Here is a 20,773-nt window from a genome sequence, read left to right on the forward strand (position 1 = left end):
TTTGTGCTCCTCTCTCTCTCTCTCTCTCTCTCTCTCTCTCTCTCTCTCTCTCTCTCTCTCTCTCTCTCTCTCTCTCTCTCTGTGTGTGTGTATGGAAGGCAGAGGGAAAATGTAGATATGTTCTCCATGCACCAGCTACCTTTTTAAACAAATCACTTGTTTGGTGAGTCAAGGTTTTTTTTTAATTGGCCTGGAGCTTTTCAAGCAGGCTAAGGTAGTTAGCCAGGAAGCCATGGGGATCTTCCTGTTTCTGCCACCTCAGAGTTGGGATTGCAAGCATATGCTCTAATGGCCAGTTTTTCCCTCTCTCTCTCTCCCTCCCCTCTCTCCTTTTCTTCCCTCCCTCCCTCCTTTCTTTTTCATCCTCCTCTTCCTTATTTTTTTCTTCTTATCCTCTTCCTTCTTCTTTGTGGGTTCTGGGGACTTAAAAGTTCTTCCAAAGTATTGTGGTGACCAAGCAATCTCTGTAGCCCCTGGAAAATGAACTCTTAGGAGGTGTGCTGTCCACTATTAGATTCGTAATACTATATGTGGCACTGACACTTGAACTACTGCTAGTCTGAACTGAGATGCATTTAAGGTATATGCTCGGCCCATGGAGTGGCACTATTAAAAGGTGTGGCCTTGTTGGAGTAGGTGTGTCACTGTGGGTGTGGGCTATAAGACCCTTTTCCTAGCTGCCTGGAAGCCAGTATTCTGCTAGCAGCCTTCAGATGAAGATGTATAGAACTCAGGTCTGCCTGCACCACGCCTGTCTGGATGCTGTCATGCTCCTGCCTTGATGATAATGGACTGAACCTCTGAACCCGTAAGCCAGCTCCAATTAAATGTTGTTCTTATAAGAGTTGCTTTGGTCATGGTGTCTGTTCACAGCAGTAAAACTCTAAGACAAAAGTCAATACACACTGGGCTTCAAATTTAGTACAAAGAACAGGATGCAACATAGCTCATTATTTTTTTTAAAGATGTATTTACTTTTATTTTATGTACATTAGTGCTTTGCCTATATGCATGTCTGTGTGAGGGTGTCAGATTCCCTGGAACTACAGTTACAGATAGTTGTTAACTGTGGGTGCTGGGAATTAAACCTGGGTCCTCTAGAAGGACTGTAAGTACTTTTAACCAATGAACCATCTCTCCAATCCCCTACTGTACTATTCTAAACATTTATTTATGTGTCTGTATGTATTGGGATATGTGTGTGTTACAGCACACATGTGGAGGTCAGAACAAACCTTCTTCTATCATGTAGGTTTAGGGATCCAGTCATGTTGACAGGCTTGGCAGCAGGCATCCTGACCTGCTGGGCCATCTCTCTGGCCTCACTAATTTTTAAAAAAACATATTAAAAAACCTCAATTCTAAAATAAATTTAATTACATGTTGAAATGATAATATTTTGGATATATATTATATATACACATACATATATATAAGTATATATGTATGTTGTCAAAATTACCTATTTCCCTTTTTCCTTTAAGAACATGGTTCCTGGACAATTTAAAAACTGCATGTGGTTTACATTTTATTCCTCTTGGACAGCACAGCTCTAAAGGAATGAGTTGCAGCAGGCACTTTTTAGTGCTTGAGGCTGCTTGTGAAGATCTTGTATAGACATGACCTAAAATTACCTCTCCTCACAGAACAAATCTTAGCCTATCATCTTACCACATGTGTGTTTGTTGGCCATGAGGAAAACTTAATAAAGTGGGGCTGGTTCCACACAAACCCGACCTCAGACCTGGAAAAATGCAAGGAGCCCACTTGCTGAAAGACTGCATCTCTCCTTCCTTCTCCCAGCAGTGAGCTCATTCTCTCAGTTGGAGTCAACTGTAGCATGACGTAATATGCATTTCTGGATGGGCTTTGGTGGCTGCACGACAAGCCTGAGAGCAAGGCTGTCCACAGACAAAGCCGCCATGGACATGTGGCTAGCTCAGTCATGCCTTAAGTCTGACATGCCAGAGTAGCATTCATCACTTTGTCGGCATGCTTGCCTTCATTTGAAGGAGCTGATTGTTCAGTTCCTCAATATTTATTATTATTTTCAGACAGTCTCACTCCGTAGCCTAGCCTGGCTGTGAGCTCCTTGCAATCCTCCTGTGTGAGTCTCTTGAGTGCTGGCATTATAGACTTGGGATGCCATGTCCTGCACAATCTGTACTCCAGGGTATTCCCTTACATATGCCAGGTGTGGCTTCCCATAACAGACATTTTGGTTCACAGGAAAGGAAGAAGGAAGAACTGAAGTCATTGCTAGAACATAACGCTGTTTAAGGTCAGAAATGACCTGCCTTTGGCAGTGATCATTATTGACAACACAGCTCAATATAATAAATGCTGCATTATATTTTTTATGTTATCCATAGTGATTTATATATGATTAGTAATTATATATGATTGATAAGTTTTCATTCTGTAGCAGAATGAAAACGTAACCTAGTGTCTTTGCTATTGCAACTTTAGATTGCTGAGTTGAGTTTAAAATGCTCATGCAGAAGTGCACTGTAAGGGGCTAGAGATGAGGCTCAAGTTGGCAGAGTGCTTGCTTGGCACACAGATGCAGGCTTGGCCCTTAGCACTGCAGAAACTTGGCATGCTGAGGCATACCTGTGATCCCAGTCCCTGAAAGACGTAGGCAAGAGGATTGGAAATGCAAAGCCACCCTGGAATGCATGAGACTTTAATCCCAAAACAGACAAATAAACAACCAAAGAAACAAACCCCCAAAGAACATGCAGAAGGCTGGACAGGACTGTCAGTGAGTTCAACACCAGCCTAGGCTACAAATAACTCCCATCATGAAAAAGCATATATGTAGTCAACATATTAAGTGGAAAAGTATTAAATATTATGTATAAATACTAAAGGAAATGAAAAAATTAACGTGTTTCACACTGCATGCTTTTCTGGGTATCACAGTGAAATCTCATGCCATCCGATTCTGTCTCACTTGGGATGTGAGTCTCTGTTTTATCCAACATATCATATATACACTGCCTGTGTGACCCTCCTGATGATCAGATGAGCTGCTTAGATACTGCAGTCCTGTGTTCATGCTAACCCCTACACAGCATCCTAAGGCCAGAGCAGAACGCCTGGCCTTCACCTCATTTGATTTCATCATGTATGGGCTGTTTCATCTCAATTACCACAAGGAAGCTGCATGCAGGCCATAGATCTTTAGATGTAGATTATACTGACAGAAAACTTCTTATACTATGTTGTTATGATCATTCCGTTTTATTATTACTAGCGTAAATTTCTTACAGGATCTAATTTGTAAACTAAATTTCATCATAAGGCTATACATACAAGAAAAAAAACACTGTATAGAGAGACCAGGACTATTGGCAGTCTTAAATTGTATTACTCTATGGATAAGAAAGAACCACTGTATAAATCAAAGACATATTGCAACAGATTCTAACACAGCCCACAAAATGTATTAGGTTCTATCCTACATACCCAAGAGATGCCTCATCTTTCTGAATATTGACCTGAATTTAAAATAAAAAACCCAATGTAGATATTTTTACACTTAGAACAGTTGGTTGATTAGGACCCCTCAACTTGAAAGTAGTTACTGTTGTGTTTTGTTTCTTGTTTTGAGACAGAGTTTCACTATGTAGTTCTGGCTGGCCTTGAACTCACAGAGATGTGATACGGTACACAGCTGTAGTTACTGTTTTTAAAGGTAAATGTTTTAACTCTGGTAAAGCCTCATGGCAGAACTATGTACACTGACTTTTGAGGTTTGATTGTGGCTTAAAGAGCAGACAAGATTGAACACTAATGATAAGTTAGCAGTAATTACTGGCTGCCATTTGCTCAGAAAGTAATCTATAAATACGACTCGTCAAGCTTTGTTTTGCACTCTTTTCCATTTACTTACTTAGAGGAAGTGTAATGGAAGTGGCAGGTGAGTACTTGACTGTTTTGAGACACACACACACACACACACACACACACACACACGAAGGGAGAAGGGGACGCCGCCATAGGACACAGATTGCATTGGAAGCATCTACTGCGCTTTACCTATATTAGGCAGAGCATTTTAGAAATGATCCAGGAGGAAAATATAATTTAAGGGAAATGTTACTTGGAGCAGTGGGTGCGGTGAGGCTGGTAGGACTGGGGTGAAACAATCTAGTTCTGGAACATACAGTCTGTTCCAGGTGGAGGCTTTTCTACGTGAGGCACATACCTTCACTATTGACAATTATGGAGGCTGTTCCTGTAGCTGCATCTCTGGTCTGATATGTAAACTCTACAAGAAAAAAGAAAGCCACAATTGAGTAATACAGCCTAGCATGGATAATTTATTTTAACAATTTTTATGTGACACTAATTCTTGGAAAAACTTTTTAACCTTTAACCATCTGGAATGAGTTAAAAAAGTAAGTAATTAGTGCTAATTTATACCCATCACCTATCCAGTGAGGAAATGGGCATCTTTACACCAGTGGCACCTTTCCTTTGCATTAGTAACAACCCATCAGACTACCCACACATTTTACTCCACAAAATTATTCATAGTTGTATATATATGCATTTTTTAGAACAACATATTTCTTTTCTCAGTGTAAAAAAATGACAGACTTGAGATAAAAAACAAAAGGTTAAACACATAAAATGAACTTGTTTGATTTCCTTCATTTTCATAAGCGTTTGGTCTCATCCAGAACTGTGGTCTGGCATGGAGACAGACGCTGGTCAGCCAGGCAGCTCTGACAGCGGCAGACAGCCTCTCGCTGGAGGCAGCGGCCCTGTGTTCCAGTCTGGGCTCCAGCTGGCTGTGTGCTCTTGGGAAAGCCCCAGAACCTTTGCTTTCCTTTTCTGTGATTATGTTCTCAGCCTTGGCAGCTTCTATGATGGCCTCGGCTATATCATTCAGTGATTTTTCTTAAAACATCCTTTATATAGCACCTGTGTTTTTCTTGTCACCTGCCTCTTGGCCATTAAATGAAGATCTGTAACCTCCAGTGATTTCATTCCTGTCTGGAAGACTGTCCATGAAGAAATTAAACAAAGCAGTGCTTACAGCCTCTCTGGCTACCAGGGCAGGAGCTACTAATTCTACTTAGCTCTCAATTTCCCTGATAACAGGATCACAGAAGAACGTTATAAATAATAAGCCAGGTGTGGTAGCACATATCTGTAATCTTAGTACTCAGAAGGTTAAGGCAGGAGGACTGCCTTGAGTGTGAGACCAGTACAGGCTACGTAGTGACTACCAGGTGAGCCAAGGCTAGATAGCAAGACCTTTTCTCAAAAAAGTAAAAAAAAAAAAAAAAAATATATATATATATATATATATATATATATATATATATATATTTCTGTGTGTGTCTGTGTATGTATATATGTATATTCCATAAAGTTATAAACATTAATTTTAAAAAGATGAAATGTTACCTGTAGAAATATGATTTTGTTTTAAGTTTTCTATGTAATCATTGCCAAAGGAATCGTTGCCAACCTGTATCAAAGAAATGATGAACATTAGATCTTTTACATTTAGTAAAATGTTACAATGTAGCTTTTAGAGTATTTAGCATTTTAAAAGGGCATATATGCATGGTACTTCGTAAGACTAACTAATGTATCTTAATGTAAGATGTTGGACTATATTTCAGCCCAAAGGATGGTTATGTTCTCTAACCCTGTTTTACTTACATTCCACCTAAAGCATGAAGCATGTATGTCTGTGCACCCCCTTCAAGCCTGGTGCCTGAGAGGACCTGAAGAGGCTTCAGATCTCTTGGAACAGAGGTTGCAAATAGTTGTCTGTCTTGTAGGTGTTGGGAATTGGGTATTGGTCCTCTGAGACAGCATCCAGTGCTCCTCCTGCTGAGCCATCTCTCCAGCCCAGTATCAGTTTCTTGAAGGCAGGGCTAGCTGCACATGAGTGGTACACACAGCACAGGCAAAGCTGTGTTGTTTTAAATTGGTCTTTTCTAATCATGTATGCATTCACCATTCATTCATGTTTCTGGACTTACTTCTAAAAAGGTTAAGATCTCATGCTAACATGGATGCAGAAAAGCCCACAAGCCTTAAACCTACAGAAAGAATTAGAGACAACTATTAAGAATGGGAAAAATAGTCTTCCCCAAGGAAGAGCACAATAATTAACCAATCCAATACCAAATGGTCAGGCTTGAAAACATATACATACAAGAACAGTATACAGCCTGAGCAGGCTGCATTTATGAATTTAAGAACACATACACACACACACATATATATACATACACACATATCCATATATGTATGTACAAACAATGAAAAAAGAGGTCATGAACTTGGTCAGAGGGGTTTATGGGAAGGTTCAGCGGGAGGAAAGGGAATATAATATCATCTTAACAAATTAACAAGATAGTTAAACTAAGTGTGAGATCTGTGCATGGTGGAGTGTCCTGAGCACTTGGTAGGTGAAAACAGGATGAAGACAAAGTCAAGGACTGTCTGGGGGTACTACAAAGCCTTGTCTCCCCTCCCCCTCCAGCCTTTGAAGCACACACTTCTTAATCCATTCTGTTTATTTCCGCACTCAAACTGAAGTTCTTAGAAATTGTAAAGAAGTCACGGTAGAACCTTTGAAAAGGTTTTTGACTACTTCCTGCCACTGAGCACAGTGAATAATACAGAGATCTTCACAGAGGATAATGGGCCTAATAAAGACTATTACAAAGGAATATCGGGAGGCTTCTGTTTCCCAGTCATACTTTGGCCATCAAATTGACAAGAGAAATTTAAATGTAAGCATCTTGGCCAGGAGGCAGCTGGTGCATATGGGAGTCAGGGAGCTTGGAGTCTTCTTGCAGTTCTGCCATTATCAAGCTAATTAAAATTCTTTGCATTTTGCCTCAAATTGTTCCATCTGAGTCAGGCTGGAGGGTGAGAACTGGTGTGAGCGCTCTCTCGAAGACAGGAACCAATGATTCAATGCTGGCTATACATTTAAACATCCCGATGCTCTGGTCACATACACTCCAACTCCAGCACACTCTGCACGCAGGTGGAACAGCGCAGGGAGGGGAGTCCGGTGTGTGGTCCATGTGGAAGACTGCTGGGTTTCTGGATCAAAGGCTGGGAGTGGGTTGGAAAGTTGTATGTCTAAGAGACGGGAATGAGAGCTGACAGTGAGCTCGGAGTCCTGGGCATGCTCCATAGGTAGATCAGCTAAGCCCATTAGGGCAGCCAGGCTGGACCCAACACTGAGATGAAGACACAGTAGAGCAACAGAGATGTCCTTGGCTTGTGTTTGCTGAACCCTGCTCAGAAGGGCTGCAGGATTGTTACCACTTGGGCTTTTTGTTGTTGTTTGTTTGTTTGCTTTTTAAAATTCACATTTGGCCAAAATAATTAGATTTCATTTTTGGAGTTGTGAGTAGAGTCATTTTTAACTTGACCTCATCACTTGACTGTGGGGGGACATGATGTGTGGACATGTGTTCATGTTTATTTATTGCCTTGCCTTCACTTCTGAGAACGTAGGAGTCTTTTTTTTTTTTTTTTTTTTTTTTTTTTTGTGGTTTTTCGAGACAGGGTTTTTCTGTGTAGCCCTGGCTGTCCTGGAACTCACTCTGTAGACCAGGCTGGCCTCGAACTCAGAAATCCGCCTGCCTCTGCCTCCCAAGTGCTGAGATTAAAGGCGTGTGCCACCACTGCCCAGCTTCCTCTCTCCACCTACTCACACTGTACCTGTTTTTCAAGCACCGACTTATGGCTACCTTCCCTCTTTTGGCTCTCATTTTTCCTCTCATTTCCAGAACTCCTACACAGCATTCCTGATTGCTACCATAATCCAGTGCCATCTCACACTGTCTGCAACTCCGGTATTTGTCCATTGAGGCTTCCTACAGCTCGGAAGGAAGGCTAGCCGGAGATCTATCGGTCCTTCCCGCAGCACTGCACAGGGAAGGACCGATAAGTGTCCAGTTAGTATCATATCATCTTAGGTACTCTCCAGTTTATTTTCTTGAGCCTATCTTATTTCTGAAGGGATATGACCCTGAGCATAGGAGCTATGTTGTAGCTGCAGATAAGGCTTTGCTTATAACAGTGTTCTTGTTTTGCAGACAGTATTCTTGAAATTGTACATAATACGAGGCAGTTCTATCTGTGTGAGTCTGTTCTAGCTCAAAGGGGCGGGTCAAGGGCAGCTCCAACGAGGGTTTACGACAGGGCAAGTCACAGGACCTAAGGCCCTTGCATAGGAGGGTCTTGTGTGATGAAGGAGCGCATACACTGCTGTTCAAGCTCTCTTACACCAAGTCTTCCTGCCCTTACTGCTTTCCTTGTTTACTCATAGTGTGGATTACGAATTTGTAAAATACTGAAACAATCCAATAGAATAAAAAAGAGGATCATAAAGTACAAAGCCTTGTTTATTATTGCAGCTAAATTCAGCGACTGTAAAAATCTACCGTCTCATCACTATGAATTGTTCTGTTTACTCCTGGTTTCTGTACTGCCTAGACCAGGGACAGACTGAGCACAGCACTGGGCTGACACACAGGCTTTTGAGTTGTACTGTCCTAATCTCCTGTGTCCTTTGTTGTTGGACTTCCTGTCTGACCTTCCTGAAGGGAACCAGGTGCTACCTGCATTAGAGGTGAGACAGTTTTACCTTTGTAGGAAACAAAACCATGTTTTCCTCAGATTTCCTCAGATCACCCTAGTGTGCTGGTTCCTGGCTTGGTCAATGAGGCTCAGGTCTGACTGTGGTTTCTGTTCATCCACACAGGGAGCAGCTGTTACACAGGGAGCAGCTGTGGGCTCACAACTGAGTCCCGGCATCTTGGGCTCTTTATTTGGCATGGTTCTTAGCTGCCATGTTTGATGTTTCTTCTTTCTCTTCTTTTGTGTGCACATAAGTGTCTGTGAGGGTGAAGACATGTATGAATGTTCATGTGTGTATGTGTGGGTGAATGAATGTGCCAACTTCAGGTGCTATCCCTTAGGGGCACTATCCTTGATATTTGAGACAGGCTCTTTTACTGGCCTGGAACTCTCCAATTTGACTAGGCTGGCTAGTGAACTCTACTCCTCCTACCTTGGCCTCTCCAGTGCTGGGCTGACACATGTACACATAGACACCAGACTGCCCCCACCTTTAAACACAGGATCTATGTATTGAGATCAGATCCTCATGCTTGCCACACTGCACCATCTCTAGTTTCCTGCTATTTTTGAGACAGGGTCTCAGTATGCAGGCTAGAGAGGGCAGCTTCACACTTATGGTGGCTCTTTGCTACTCTCCAGAGTGCTGGATTACCAGCATTTGCCAGGGTTTGAAGTTCAGAAAGAACTTCCTCCTCATAAACATTTGGCTTCAATGGAATACAAGTGGAGAAAGCATTTGCACGCATCATCTATGAGAGAGGCCCTGGCAGGCCATTTGCCTTGGGATGAAGACTTTCTTTTTCAAAAACACCATCTTCAGTTATCACTGGACATTAGCCTGGACACATGACTCAGCTGAATACCAAATCCACAATTCTTAACTTTGTAGAGTGCTCCACTGTACAAAGTCACAGTATAAACACTAACAGAACCTTGCTTACTGTTTTTGTCACGATGACCTTAACAAATCACTCCTCCATGGTTCTGCCAGTGCCACCCATCTTCCCCGTCAGAGCCTGATAGCTCGTGTGTCACAGTAGAACAGAAGTTAGCATTGCGTAGAGAATGGCAGGGGATTCTCTACCAGTTTCTCTTTTCCTCCATCTGTTCATTTTTATCTTGATTAATGTAATGATTTGGGTTTTGATTTGGAACTTTTCATCTTTAAAAAAAACTGCTAAAAAACAAGTGTGGCTAATTTGTCTGACAAGACTATTACTGTAAGCTGTGCGTGCTGGCCCACACCTGTGGCCCAGCTTTAGCCAGGTGAAGGCAGGGGGAATTAAGGGCTTTCTACACCACACAGCAAGGTCAAGGCCAGTGTGGGCTACACTGGGCTATGAAACCCTGTCTCACACAACCAAAAAGAAACACAACACAGGATAACACAACACAATACTACAAAGTGTAAGCTATAATGATGCTGGATAACTTTTGCTATAAAAGTCTATTATTTTCTCTTTAAGAACTCTAAGAAGCACATACCTATAATCCCAGAAGTCAGGAGATCAAGGCAGGAGTATTATGACTTGGAAGCTAATGGGGGCTACAAAGAGAAACCCTATATTAATCACTTAATAAGAGAAGTTTCCAGTTAGAGGTGAAGTTTAGAGGCAGAAGGCATTCTTTGCATTTGTGAGACTCTGTGTTCCTTCCCCAACACCAAAATAAATTGAAACAAGGAGACTAAGAACATCACACAATTTTCTTAATTTAATGTTTTAAATAAATCTCTGCCTTAGGGTCCCAAGGCACAAAAGCAAATTTATCCTGGGCAGGCTTTACTTGAAATCACTTTTCTTATGTTTTCCTGTGCAAAGGAGCACATTGTGTGGAGCAAACGCGGATGATGAAAAGAGCGCAGAAGATGCTCTGGAAGCATGAGGTGCTGGCAGGAGCCATCCATCCACCAAGCAGAGTGAGGCAGACAGCCTCGACCACCCTCAGGACTCGAGCACAGCCCCCTCCCTGTTCCTCTCACATCCATCACATGATTTCAGGTCTCACTTCCCCAGTTCAGTTCTACAACTCAAATAGTTCTATTTCTATTTTGTTTTTCTATCTTTGCCATCCATCCTATAGACTTAAAATAAAAACAATCTCAAAATCTTAAGAATAGAATGAGAACCCGGGCCCATCGATTCTTGCCTTCAGTGGCTGCAAGAATACTTTGCATACAGATTTCAAGAAGGGAGGGTGCTCCATTGTCTTTTCTACTCCCAGTCTCAGGGAGCTCCCCTTGCCCCAGGACAGCCACTCTGGATACCTAGCTTCCCAAACCAATTCTATGACCAGCTTTTTCCTGCCAGGAAAGCCTATCTTCTTCCAAGTGTCTGAGCCCCCTTTGTGAGCATCACTGGGTCATTACCTAGATCTCACCTCTAATGAAGGACAGGAGAAGTCAGGTGTAAAACTGTTTGTCAGTGCCCTCTCATGGTGCCATCATTTCTAGAATACAATTATTCTCTGATTGGCTGTATTACTATTTTAAATCCCTAAGGACCAATCTTAACAACAGAGGTGGTTCTTATTTTGAATTTTGTTTTCCTGTGATGTTTCTGACCAAACAGCCATGAGAAAGATATGCTGGTCATGAGTGAGAAATAAAACTATAGTTCATTAGCAGATGAAGCGATAATTGTATGGCTTACATACCCTTAGAGGCTCCCACTGAGAGAACGTGCTGTGAGAACGTAGAAATGACATTTCTGCAGATTTTTTTTTTCTACATAGTTCACAAGAGCCAACAGCTTTTCTAAGGATTTTTTTTTCTTTTCTTATCCTCTGCTGGTCAGATTGAAACTCAACTTTCCTTGTACTTAAACTCACACAAGTTTACCTTCTTATAACAGAATGTTACCACCTTCAAATGACATGAAATATAGACAATTGGAAACGTTTGACAGCCAAATACAATTATTTCCAGATTATTTCAGTAGGATTACCGAATGTTACATGCCCTTTCTATATATGACTGGAAACAGGAGTACGCCAAGGATCAGTTCTGTATGGTCATTACAACCTGGATCCCACTAGCACTACTGGTCCAGCAGAAATGACGAGAGGCTTAGTGAGGAGTGGCTGTCTCCTCAGCTGCTCTGCTGCTGAGGCCCTCTGACTGCAGGATGACTCAGGCCGTTTAGAAGTTGGACTGTATACTCCCAGGGAACAAGTTAAGTCCTCTCATGTTGTATGCTCTGGCTATAAGCTCATCGGATTCTGGGAATGCAGCATCAAGTTGTTTGAGGACTGCTGCTTCCCAGAGGATTCATCGATAGAGTAACTCATACAAAGCAAAAGAAAGCCTAGTCACTCTTATTTAGATTTTTTTTTTTAACAAACAAACCTTCAAAAGAGTTAAGAGCAGATATTCAGAGGGGTGCATGTGGATGCATAGTTATAGGCTACTCAGAAACAGTCAGAAAGGTAGGCACAGTCCAGGAGTCTAGCAACACTTACTGATGGAGAGGTATCCACATAAAGGTATAGTATTTAGGCACTAAAAACATGTAATATTGATACATGCTATGAATAGAGGAGCCTCAAAAACAGTGAAAGAAGCCAGAAGCAAAAGTCACACATTACATAGCCAATTTATATGAACTATCCAGAATAAATAGGTTCATAGAGACAGAATGTAGACTGTTGGCTACAGGAATTGGGAAGAAATTGCTTAAATGGACAAGAGGATCAAACAGCTAGAGATTGACTTCTGAAGTCACTAATCTGAAGAAGTCCCTCGTTTCGCTGTCTGAAGAGACCTCCAAAAATTTCAAAGGACTTTACTGGACTTGATTTACTCTTTTACAATAGAAGAGACTGTGTATAGCTCTAGACTGTGTACAGCCCTTAAAGAAGAATGTTGCCTTTACATAGACAAGTCAGGGATAGTTAAAGAGAGCATGAAAAAGATCAGAGAAGGCCCTAAGAAAAATCAGAGAAAGAAAGAGACAGATGAATGCTGGTACAAGAATTGGCTTTCAGCCTCTCCATGGTTGTCAACCCTACTTCCTCCCATCTTGAGACTATTAATTGGGTTACTTTTGTTTATTTCTTTTGGTGCCTGGGCCTTAAATAGGCTGACTAACTTTGTGAAACAGCAGAGAAATAATTTGGTAGCAAAACCTATTCAGATACATTACCATAAGTTAGCTATGGAGGACCAAGAGACTCAAGATGAGATTGTTATATCCAGGGTGTTCCTAAAACCCATCTCCACCCAACCTAAAAGAGGGGACTTCCGCCCCTAGACCAAGCAGAGAGGGGCCACCCAGAACCCCCTCTGACTGGTGATCTGAATTCTTGCTTAGGCTGCGAGGCTAAGCACTACAAGGGAATATAAATAAAAGTTAAAAATATCTCTCTGGATTCCTTGAGAGACAAGCCTGACTGCATAGAGGTTGATGTCAAAAGCATCCCCTCTCCAGGAAAAAGACATCAGGATGGGTATGGCCTTCATGCCTCACTTGACAACGACAGGGGGACCGGAGCAATTACAAGGTCCCCTTCAATTATTGGAGGTCAGGCCTCTATCGCTGCCTTCGCAAGATTAGAATTGCCATAGCCCTTCTATACTTAGAGAAGGGAGGAGATGTCAGGGGCAGCCCTGCTTACACACTGAAGGCCTAAAATCAGCCATAGGCCTAAAACCAGCAATAGGCCTGTCATACATGTATACTAACACCAAGTCTTGGGTCTCTGTGGAAAAACATTGAAACAGATGGCTATAAGCTATTGTAAACAGGCAGCTCTTGTGGAAATTTACCAGCCTGAGTAGTCATAGACCTTGTAAATAGGTAGCCTTGGCGGATAATGCCAACTTAGATAAGGACAAGTGAATCATAGGCAGAGTCATAGTGACCTGTCCCCTGAACCTTCACCCAGCCAATACCCTGTTTTGAAAGATATCTGTACTCCCCCTGAACACCCACACTCCAGTGTCATCCCCTTCTCCAAGTCCTGCCTTTATAACCCCTGTGTGAATAAGTAAAAATCATGATTTGATTTAAAAAAATAAATTATTAAAAAAAATGGACAAGAGGTTTTCCTTTGGAGTGATGGTGTTCTGTAACTGGCTAGAAGCAGTAGATGCTAAACATTACAGATCACTAAGTGTTACTAAAATTTCTTTAGACAGGGCTTCACTATGTAGCTGGCCTTGAACTTGACCTTCAGCATCATGAACAGCTGGTACCACAGGTACCCATCGCTATTCCCAGTAGTGTTCATTATATACTTGTGAAGGAAAACAGAAACAATGAGCTTGAACCAGCCCCTGGTCCCCTTCCCAATGCAATAGGGCTTACCTTGCAGACTATGGCCGCCTTTGCTCCAAGCCGGGCAGCTTGGACACACTGGTTGGCGCCTTTTCCTCCAAAGCCAATAAAAAACTTATGTCCATGGATGGTTTCTCCAGTTTTTGGCAATCGAGAAGTAAGACTATTATAATTTAAAGAGAAGAAAACAAAGCATGTTGGTAATTGCAATCAGTGTACATTCTTGAGAGACCAGGGAAGGTTATCTACTAGAGCTCTGATTACTCTTGAGAAAGCCATGAGCTGTCAGGAAGATGGCCTTTCCTTTCAGCTTGGACTATAACACAGCCCATCTCCTCCAGAGAATTCCTCTCGTCTCCAGTGCTGTAGCCCCACTGCAGATGACAGCTGGTGTCTGTACTGCATTGGGGTCAGTCACAGGATAGTCCTCTGCCCACAGCAGAGCACTACTCACAGTGGAACTCAGCAGGCAGGCTGAAGAGAAGGGTACGGGCTTCTCTGCCAGTTTAATAAGAAGCAGGAAGTGTATCATGACTCTAGAGAGTGTCAAGTGTGGGACCTGAAGAGGAGACGGAAGCAGGGATCTCTGGTACTAAAACAACTCTCTTTGTTTCCTTGAGGGTGGGCCAGGAGCAGACTCTGTCCTGCATACTGCACGGTGTCAAAAAGAACATATATTTAAAATGATGGAAGGGCTTAAGTTTCATTATGGAACATCGCAGTCATATAAAAGTAGGCCTCCCTTGTCCTGTCCACTCGGCCCTCAGATTCAGTTATCAGCTCTGAGCTCCCATTTCCATTGGTGTTTCTAGAGAATAAGCATGATTTCACCATAATGCTATGGCCAACGGTGACAGTATTATCTGGGGGAAACATTTCATGAGATTTGTTTCAGGTAAAGGTTTTCATGACTTTAAAACATTTGAGGAACATTTCTGGGGTATGGAAAGAAATGACTGACTTCAGAATGGTAGGCATTTCAGACAAGTGAAGTGAGGATTGGCTGCCTGGCCACAAAGAAGGGGGCCAAGGATGGGAAAGACCAAAGTGAGTCAACTTTCTATAGGAAGGAAAGGCCAAGTGTAAATTCACAATGGAGACTGGGTGAGAATATGTGCTGTTTTAAGAGACTACAGGTTTGTATTCATTAATAAGCCATGATGTATCTGAAACGAGCACCATATTATACTAGAATAGAGTAGCAGAACAATGCCAATTCCTCCAGGTCACTAACAGTTTGTTTGCAGTGGGTTGATGTGAACTAATGCCAGAATGCACATTTGTTTCAATAAAGACTAAGATCAACCTGTGAGCCTCTCTATATGCTTCTAAAACTGTCAATAAATCAGACGATACAATTCTACACCCCAGCACCGCACTGTCAAATATGCTCAAGATTCAAGAGACTCATCAATAATGTGAAAACATCCCACTCCTCCTCTCTTCAATGCTATTTTTATCTAGGATTCTACATGCATTTATAGTACTGATGAAAAAAATATACATCTAAAAGGTTCACTTCTGAAAAAGGTACTCAATCAAGAGAAAAATGGTTTTAATGTAATGTTATTATCCTGTCATTTAATTTAGCAATGACAGTGATGATGGGATTTTGATTTGCATCAGAAATCTTAAACATTTTAAGATTCTGTTATGAGCAGCAGCGGTGAGTAATCCCTGTGACGGAGGAACAATGTGAATTCTCGCCTTACTGATTCTTCTACCAACAACTCTCAGAAACCCTTAAAAAGCAGAATATCTAACATGGCTAAAACAGGTATAATAACTTCACTACCAAGACAACAGCTTAGAGAAACTTAGGACTTCTGCTATATTTATCTGGGTCACAAGTCACTGCTTTGAGTCAGGTGTCCTTTTTACTGTCAGCTGTGAGGAACCATGAGAACCATACTGCCAGGTTATTATGGGATGTATATGTACAGGTGAGGGGTGAAACTATGGCAGCATGCATGTGTGCTTGATGCAGGAGCAGATATGTCTAGGATATAGAGTAATTTCCTTAAAAAAGTGTTATTTGTGTGTATATTGATGTTTTGCCTGAATGTATGTGTCTTATGTGCATGCAGTGCCTATGAAGGCCAGAAGAGGACATCACATCTCCTGGGACTGGAGCTACAGACAGTTCTGAGCTGTCATGTGGGTGGTGGAAAGTGAGCCCCAGTCATCTGAAAGAGCAATAGTGCTCTCAACCACTGAGCCGTCTCTCCAGCCCCTTAGAGTCATTTCTAAACAGACAATATTAACATGAGCTGGTGGATATTAGCAAGTGTGGAATTAATTCAGCAACCATTGATAGGCTCCACATCTTTGGCGTTTTACTATTTTCTGTTTTCTTCTTTCTCCATCTTTTCTCTCTCCTTTCTTTCTCCAGCTGTTAACGTTCTCTGTCCTGGCACAAAGATCGACTCTTTTGTGTTTTCCACCCAAAGTGTCTGCCAACAACAGACTTGAGCTCTTGTCTCCTCTGTATAGCATCCATTTTTGCTTCTGAATTGGGGGGTATGAAGGTGTTGATTATGGGATGGAAGAGGAATCTAGCAGCCATGGCTATACAACTGTCTAACAACATAATTCTGTTTTGTTATATCTTGCCCACTGCACTCCAATTTTTAGCAGGCTTCTTTTCTTTCTCTTGCCCCACTCCACTCTCCTCCTCCTCTTTGAGACAGTCTCACTTATACCTGACTGACTTGGAACTCACTCTGAGGCTGAGGGTAGCCTTGAACTCCTAAGCTTCCTGCCTCTATCTCCCAAGTCCTAGAATGACAGGTATGTGCCACTACATCTAGTGTAGGATTTTTCTTTTCTCTTTTTCTCTTTATAAAAATCTTTATTCTCACTTTTAAATTATGTGTGTGTATGCTGGTGCCCTCAGCGGCCAGAAGAGGGTGTCAGATCCCCCAGAGCTGGGGTTATAGGTGGTTGTGAGCTGCCAGATGTGGGTGCTGGGACAGACTTGGCCCATCTGAAAAGGATGCAAGCATTCTTAGGCTCTGAGCCTTCTCTTTAGCCCCCAGAATTCCTCTTCTATAATCAAGAATTATAATTATACAATACACCATTACTTATACATTCAGGTAACAATTCAGTAAGTGTTGATTGTTTTCTGCTATACTTTCTATAGGGGAGAATCATCTTGCTGACAAGGTTATAATTCAAGCCGGATACAAGCAAAAGATGAGTGAAACTCATGTTACAGATCCAGAATCATATTATCTGATTCCTATCTTGTAAGGAAGTTGGAGATGTAGCTCAACGGTAGAGCACTCTCCTAATGTGTATGTGTGAGGCCCTGAATTCAATTCCTAGCACTTAAAAAAAAGCTCACCGTGTCTTTTAAAGAGGAAAAAAAAAAAGATAAGTGTGCGGGTATGCATTGCTAAATGGCAAGTATACATTCTGAGAAATGAGTAATTCTGTTGTTTGCCAAATATCAGCATATACTTATACTAACCAAGATGGCCATGTCATTAAGGACACCTTATGAGACATCACACACACCGTCTCTCATTGACAGCAACAGCTTCATTTACTATGTGACTGTTAAGGTTGCATACAAGAGGGTAACGCACAGAAAATGAGCTTATGACTGGTACCCACAGAGAAGGGAGGGGAACAAAACCCTCATGCTCTACTGGTCTCTGTTTTCAGTACAGGATTGGACACAAGGCTTCACATGTGCTAGGCAAGTGTGCTGCCAGAGTCATGCGCACTCTGAGCTTGTTCTATCGTTTAGATAGTCCTAGAATTCTCCTGCTTTTGCTGCTCAAGTAGCTGAGGTATAGGCTGTGCCATCAGACCTGGCCTTCATTTCGTATGTTGGATACTTACACACTTAAATCTATGGTAAGAATCTATTACTAAATTATAGCAAACCACTTCAGATTCATCTGTCCTTCTGCCTTATTATTTTAGCTACCTGTTCTTTGTTGATAGCAACTAGTTTCTGTGGACACAGACTAATGGAGCCTTGTCTAGAGCTGTATTATCTCTGCCGGAGACCTTCTCCATTTCTTTGATATGATCCTTCAGGACAGCCCATGGACGTCAAAGATCAGTTCTCTCTTTCTAACATGTGAGTACGAAGGATTGAATTCTGGGAGTCAGCACCTCACACGCACCATTATCTTTATATGGGCTCTTTCTTCCCTGCTCTGACTCCCCTGTCCCTGCCTGTGCTTCCTCCATTGAGGGGGAACCTGTGGGTATTTAGGCAGGGACACGAACCATATGGCAAGAGGTGAGAAAGGAAACTTGGTTTAGATCAATTTTGTCAACCTGAATCAAGACTTGAGAAGTCTGATGGCAGGCAGTTCATTGCTGGAATATTTAAAACACAGAACAATTTGGGAAAAGGTTTCCAGGCAACAATCATTCTAACCTAGGCATACAATAAAGCTTAAAGTGTGACTTAGGGCAGTGCTTCTCAACCTTCCTAAAGTTGCAGCCCTTTAATACAGTTCCTCATGTTGTGGTGACCCCCAACCATAAGATTATTTTGTTGCTACTTCATAACTGTAATTTTGTTAGTTATGAATTATAATGTAAATATCTGATATTTCTGATAGTCTTAGGTAGCTTCTGTGAAAGGGTTAGTTAATTTCCAAAGGGGTCATGACCCATAGTTTGAGAAATGCTGACTTGGAAATTGCTTTACAAAGTACATGTGACTGTGAGGGCATGTTCTCTAAGTAAAGGGCCTAGAATCTACTGTGGTCTCTGACTGAGATAGCATCGAGGTCAGTGGGCCATAAAATACATGTAGCAGTCCCTTTCCCCCAGTGATGGGCTATTAATTGGGAGCTATAGACGACAGTCTGCGAAGGGGAGAGGCTGGGATAAGTGCTGTGGGGGGAGGGCTGCCTCCACAGAGAGCAAAAAGGTTAACAGGTTGTTAACAACATCCATTCCCAGCCTTCTGGGTGGAAAACATGTATTTCCTCCTTTGAGAAGAGGGCCCTGTGTGTTTAACATGCCTTGTTCCCTAGTGCTCGGTGGCATGAGGGCCCCTGTGTCCCCATCACCCCTTTACAGTGCTCACCAGAGTATGCACTCTTAATCCTTTGTGTTATGCTTTGCTCTTGTGTAATCCAGGATAAGTTACTGTACATCTGAGTATTTCTTAAAGAAATAAATTTAAAGAGAATAGAGGAGAAACTGGAACATTAGTTATAAATAGAAGTATTTCTAAATTATAAATTCTACTTTACTCTGAATTAGGCTTTCTTAATTCATCAGGAAGTTACACCAAGTTTAAGAAAGTACCCACACACAGACCATTGCCTGGACACAGGATGGCTCTGTGACTTTTCTTATGTGATGAACAATGTGTACTAAATTGCACTAATACTGGCTCACGGTTTGATGGTGAAGGTACAGTTGCTCACCAAAGTAGGGAGAATGTGGAGGCAGGCGTGTGAGATGGATGCTCACATCTGGGCACATCTACTCACATATGGAAGCAGAGGAAGGGGGCCTGTGGCACATGGCTGCCTTTCCCTTTTATTCAGCCTAGGACCCAAGCCCATGGGATGGTGAGGCTTAAATTCAGGGTGGGTCTACTTCCTTCCGTTAATCCTCCCTGCAAACACCCTTACAAATTCGCCCAAAGGTGTGATGTACTAATGTACTATGCTTTTCTTAATCCAGTCAAGTTGACAATGAAGATTAACTGTCACAGCACCATCACATAGATTCCCTTTAATTCAAACACAAGGTTTAGCTAGATGCCAAAGACAGATAAATTAAGAGACTCGAGGTGGGGGCGGTGAGAGTATGTGTGGGGAGAAGACCAAGAAAAAGATAAACAAGGTTGCTACCATTTAAAAATTAAAATAGTATAAACTTTTGATTGAAAGAGAAAAAATCTCAACAGACAAAAACATGCACAAGACATTTAAACTGAGAACAAATTCATAGCTTGCAAAATGTTGCATTTTTGAATTGGACAGAAAGGAATGTTGTCTCCGCCATGAGAGTTGGCGTGAGTTGGCGTGGTCGTGGTTAGAGTATGGTGTTTGAAGCAAGAGGCCTGACCCACTTACTGATTTCGTTATCTTGACAGCTCTCCCCTCTTTGAACCAGCTTCTTCTCTTGCAAAACAGTTTAATAATACTTGTCAACTCCTGAAATGCCAGGGTTTTGTGCTCACAGTGAATTCACTGACAGGTGTTACCAGAACAACTTATCAATTGCTTTTAACTTCTTGACAATGAGGTGGTTGTTACAGGTTCTCAAGAGATTATTTGAACCAAAGGAAGAGATGACCTGGTGATTGGAAGATGACAAGTCTTTCAACCAAAGGAGTCACACCAATACCTACTTCGGCAAAAATCAAGAAACATGTTGCTTTTTTGCTTTTGTATTGACCCTTTCTTCGGGCTGCAAGCTTTTGACATATTATAAGCTTCTATGATAAGTGATTGCACATTAGTTAATACCTAATTAAAATTCATACTAATTATTCCTGCCGCCTGTATTTTTCAGCCATTTCTCTTCTCCTCAGCATTTGTGTATGTCACATTTAAAGGTTAAGTGTAATTTCAAAATCAAGTTGTCACTCACAAAAACACACGTGAACTTAGAGGGCGCTATGGTAAGTGAAATAAGCCAGGATGGGTGAGAAACACCATGTGAGCTCACTGATTTGTGGAACCTAAAGGCTGAACTCATAGACGCAGAACAAAAAGGAAGTTACCAGAGGCGGGAGGGTAGAGGTGGTATTTGTTACAAAGCCACAACTGGAGAGGAGGATGTGGTGGTTTGAATGTGCTTGACCCATAAGGAGTGGCACTGCTAGGCGTGGTCTCATTGGAGGAAGTGTGTCACTGTGGGGG

General features: G+C 41.9%; 1 protein-coding gene across 1 annotated transcript in view; it reads right to left on the reverse strand.

Annotated features, from left to right (window-relative positions):
* Rbks (ribokinase) overlaps positions 1-20,773 on the reverse strand; it is a 77,951-nt gene that overhangs the window by 40,651 nt on the left and 16,527 nt on the right. Inside the window, exons 2-4 of the mRNA XM_028778964.1 lie at positions 13,947-14,079; positions 5,425-5,488; positions 4,214-4,276 (exon numbers count right to left, since the gene is read on the reverse strand). Of these exons, the coding sequence (XP_028634797.1) occupies positions 4,214-4,276; positions 5,425-5,488; positions 13,947-14,079 (260 nt within the window). The remainder of the gene's footprint in view (positions 1-4,213; positions 4,277-5,424; positions 5,489-13,946; positions 14,080-20,773) is intronic.

The sequence above is a fragment of the Grammomys surdaster genome, unplaced genomic scaffold (genome assembly GCF_004785775.1).
Source record: "Grammomys surdaster isolate TR1022 unplaced genomic scaffold, NIH_TR_1.0 343, whole genome shotgun sequence".
Lineage (NCBI taxonomy): Eukaryota > Metazoa > Chordata > Mammalia > Rodentia > Muridae > Grammomys > Grammomys surdaster.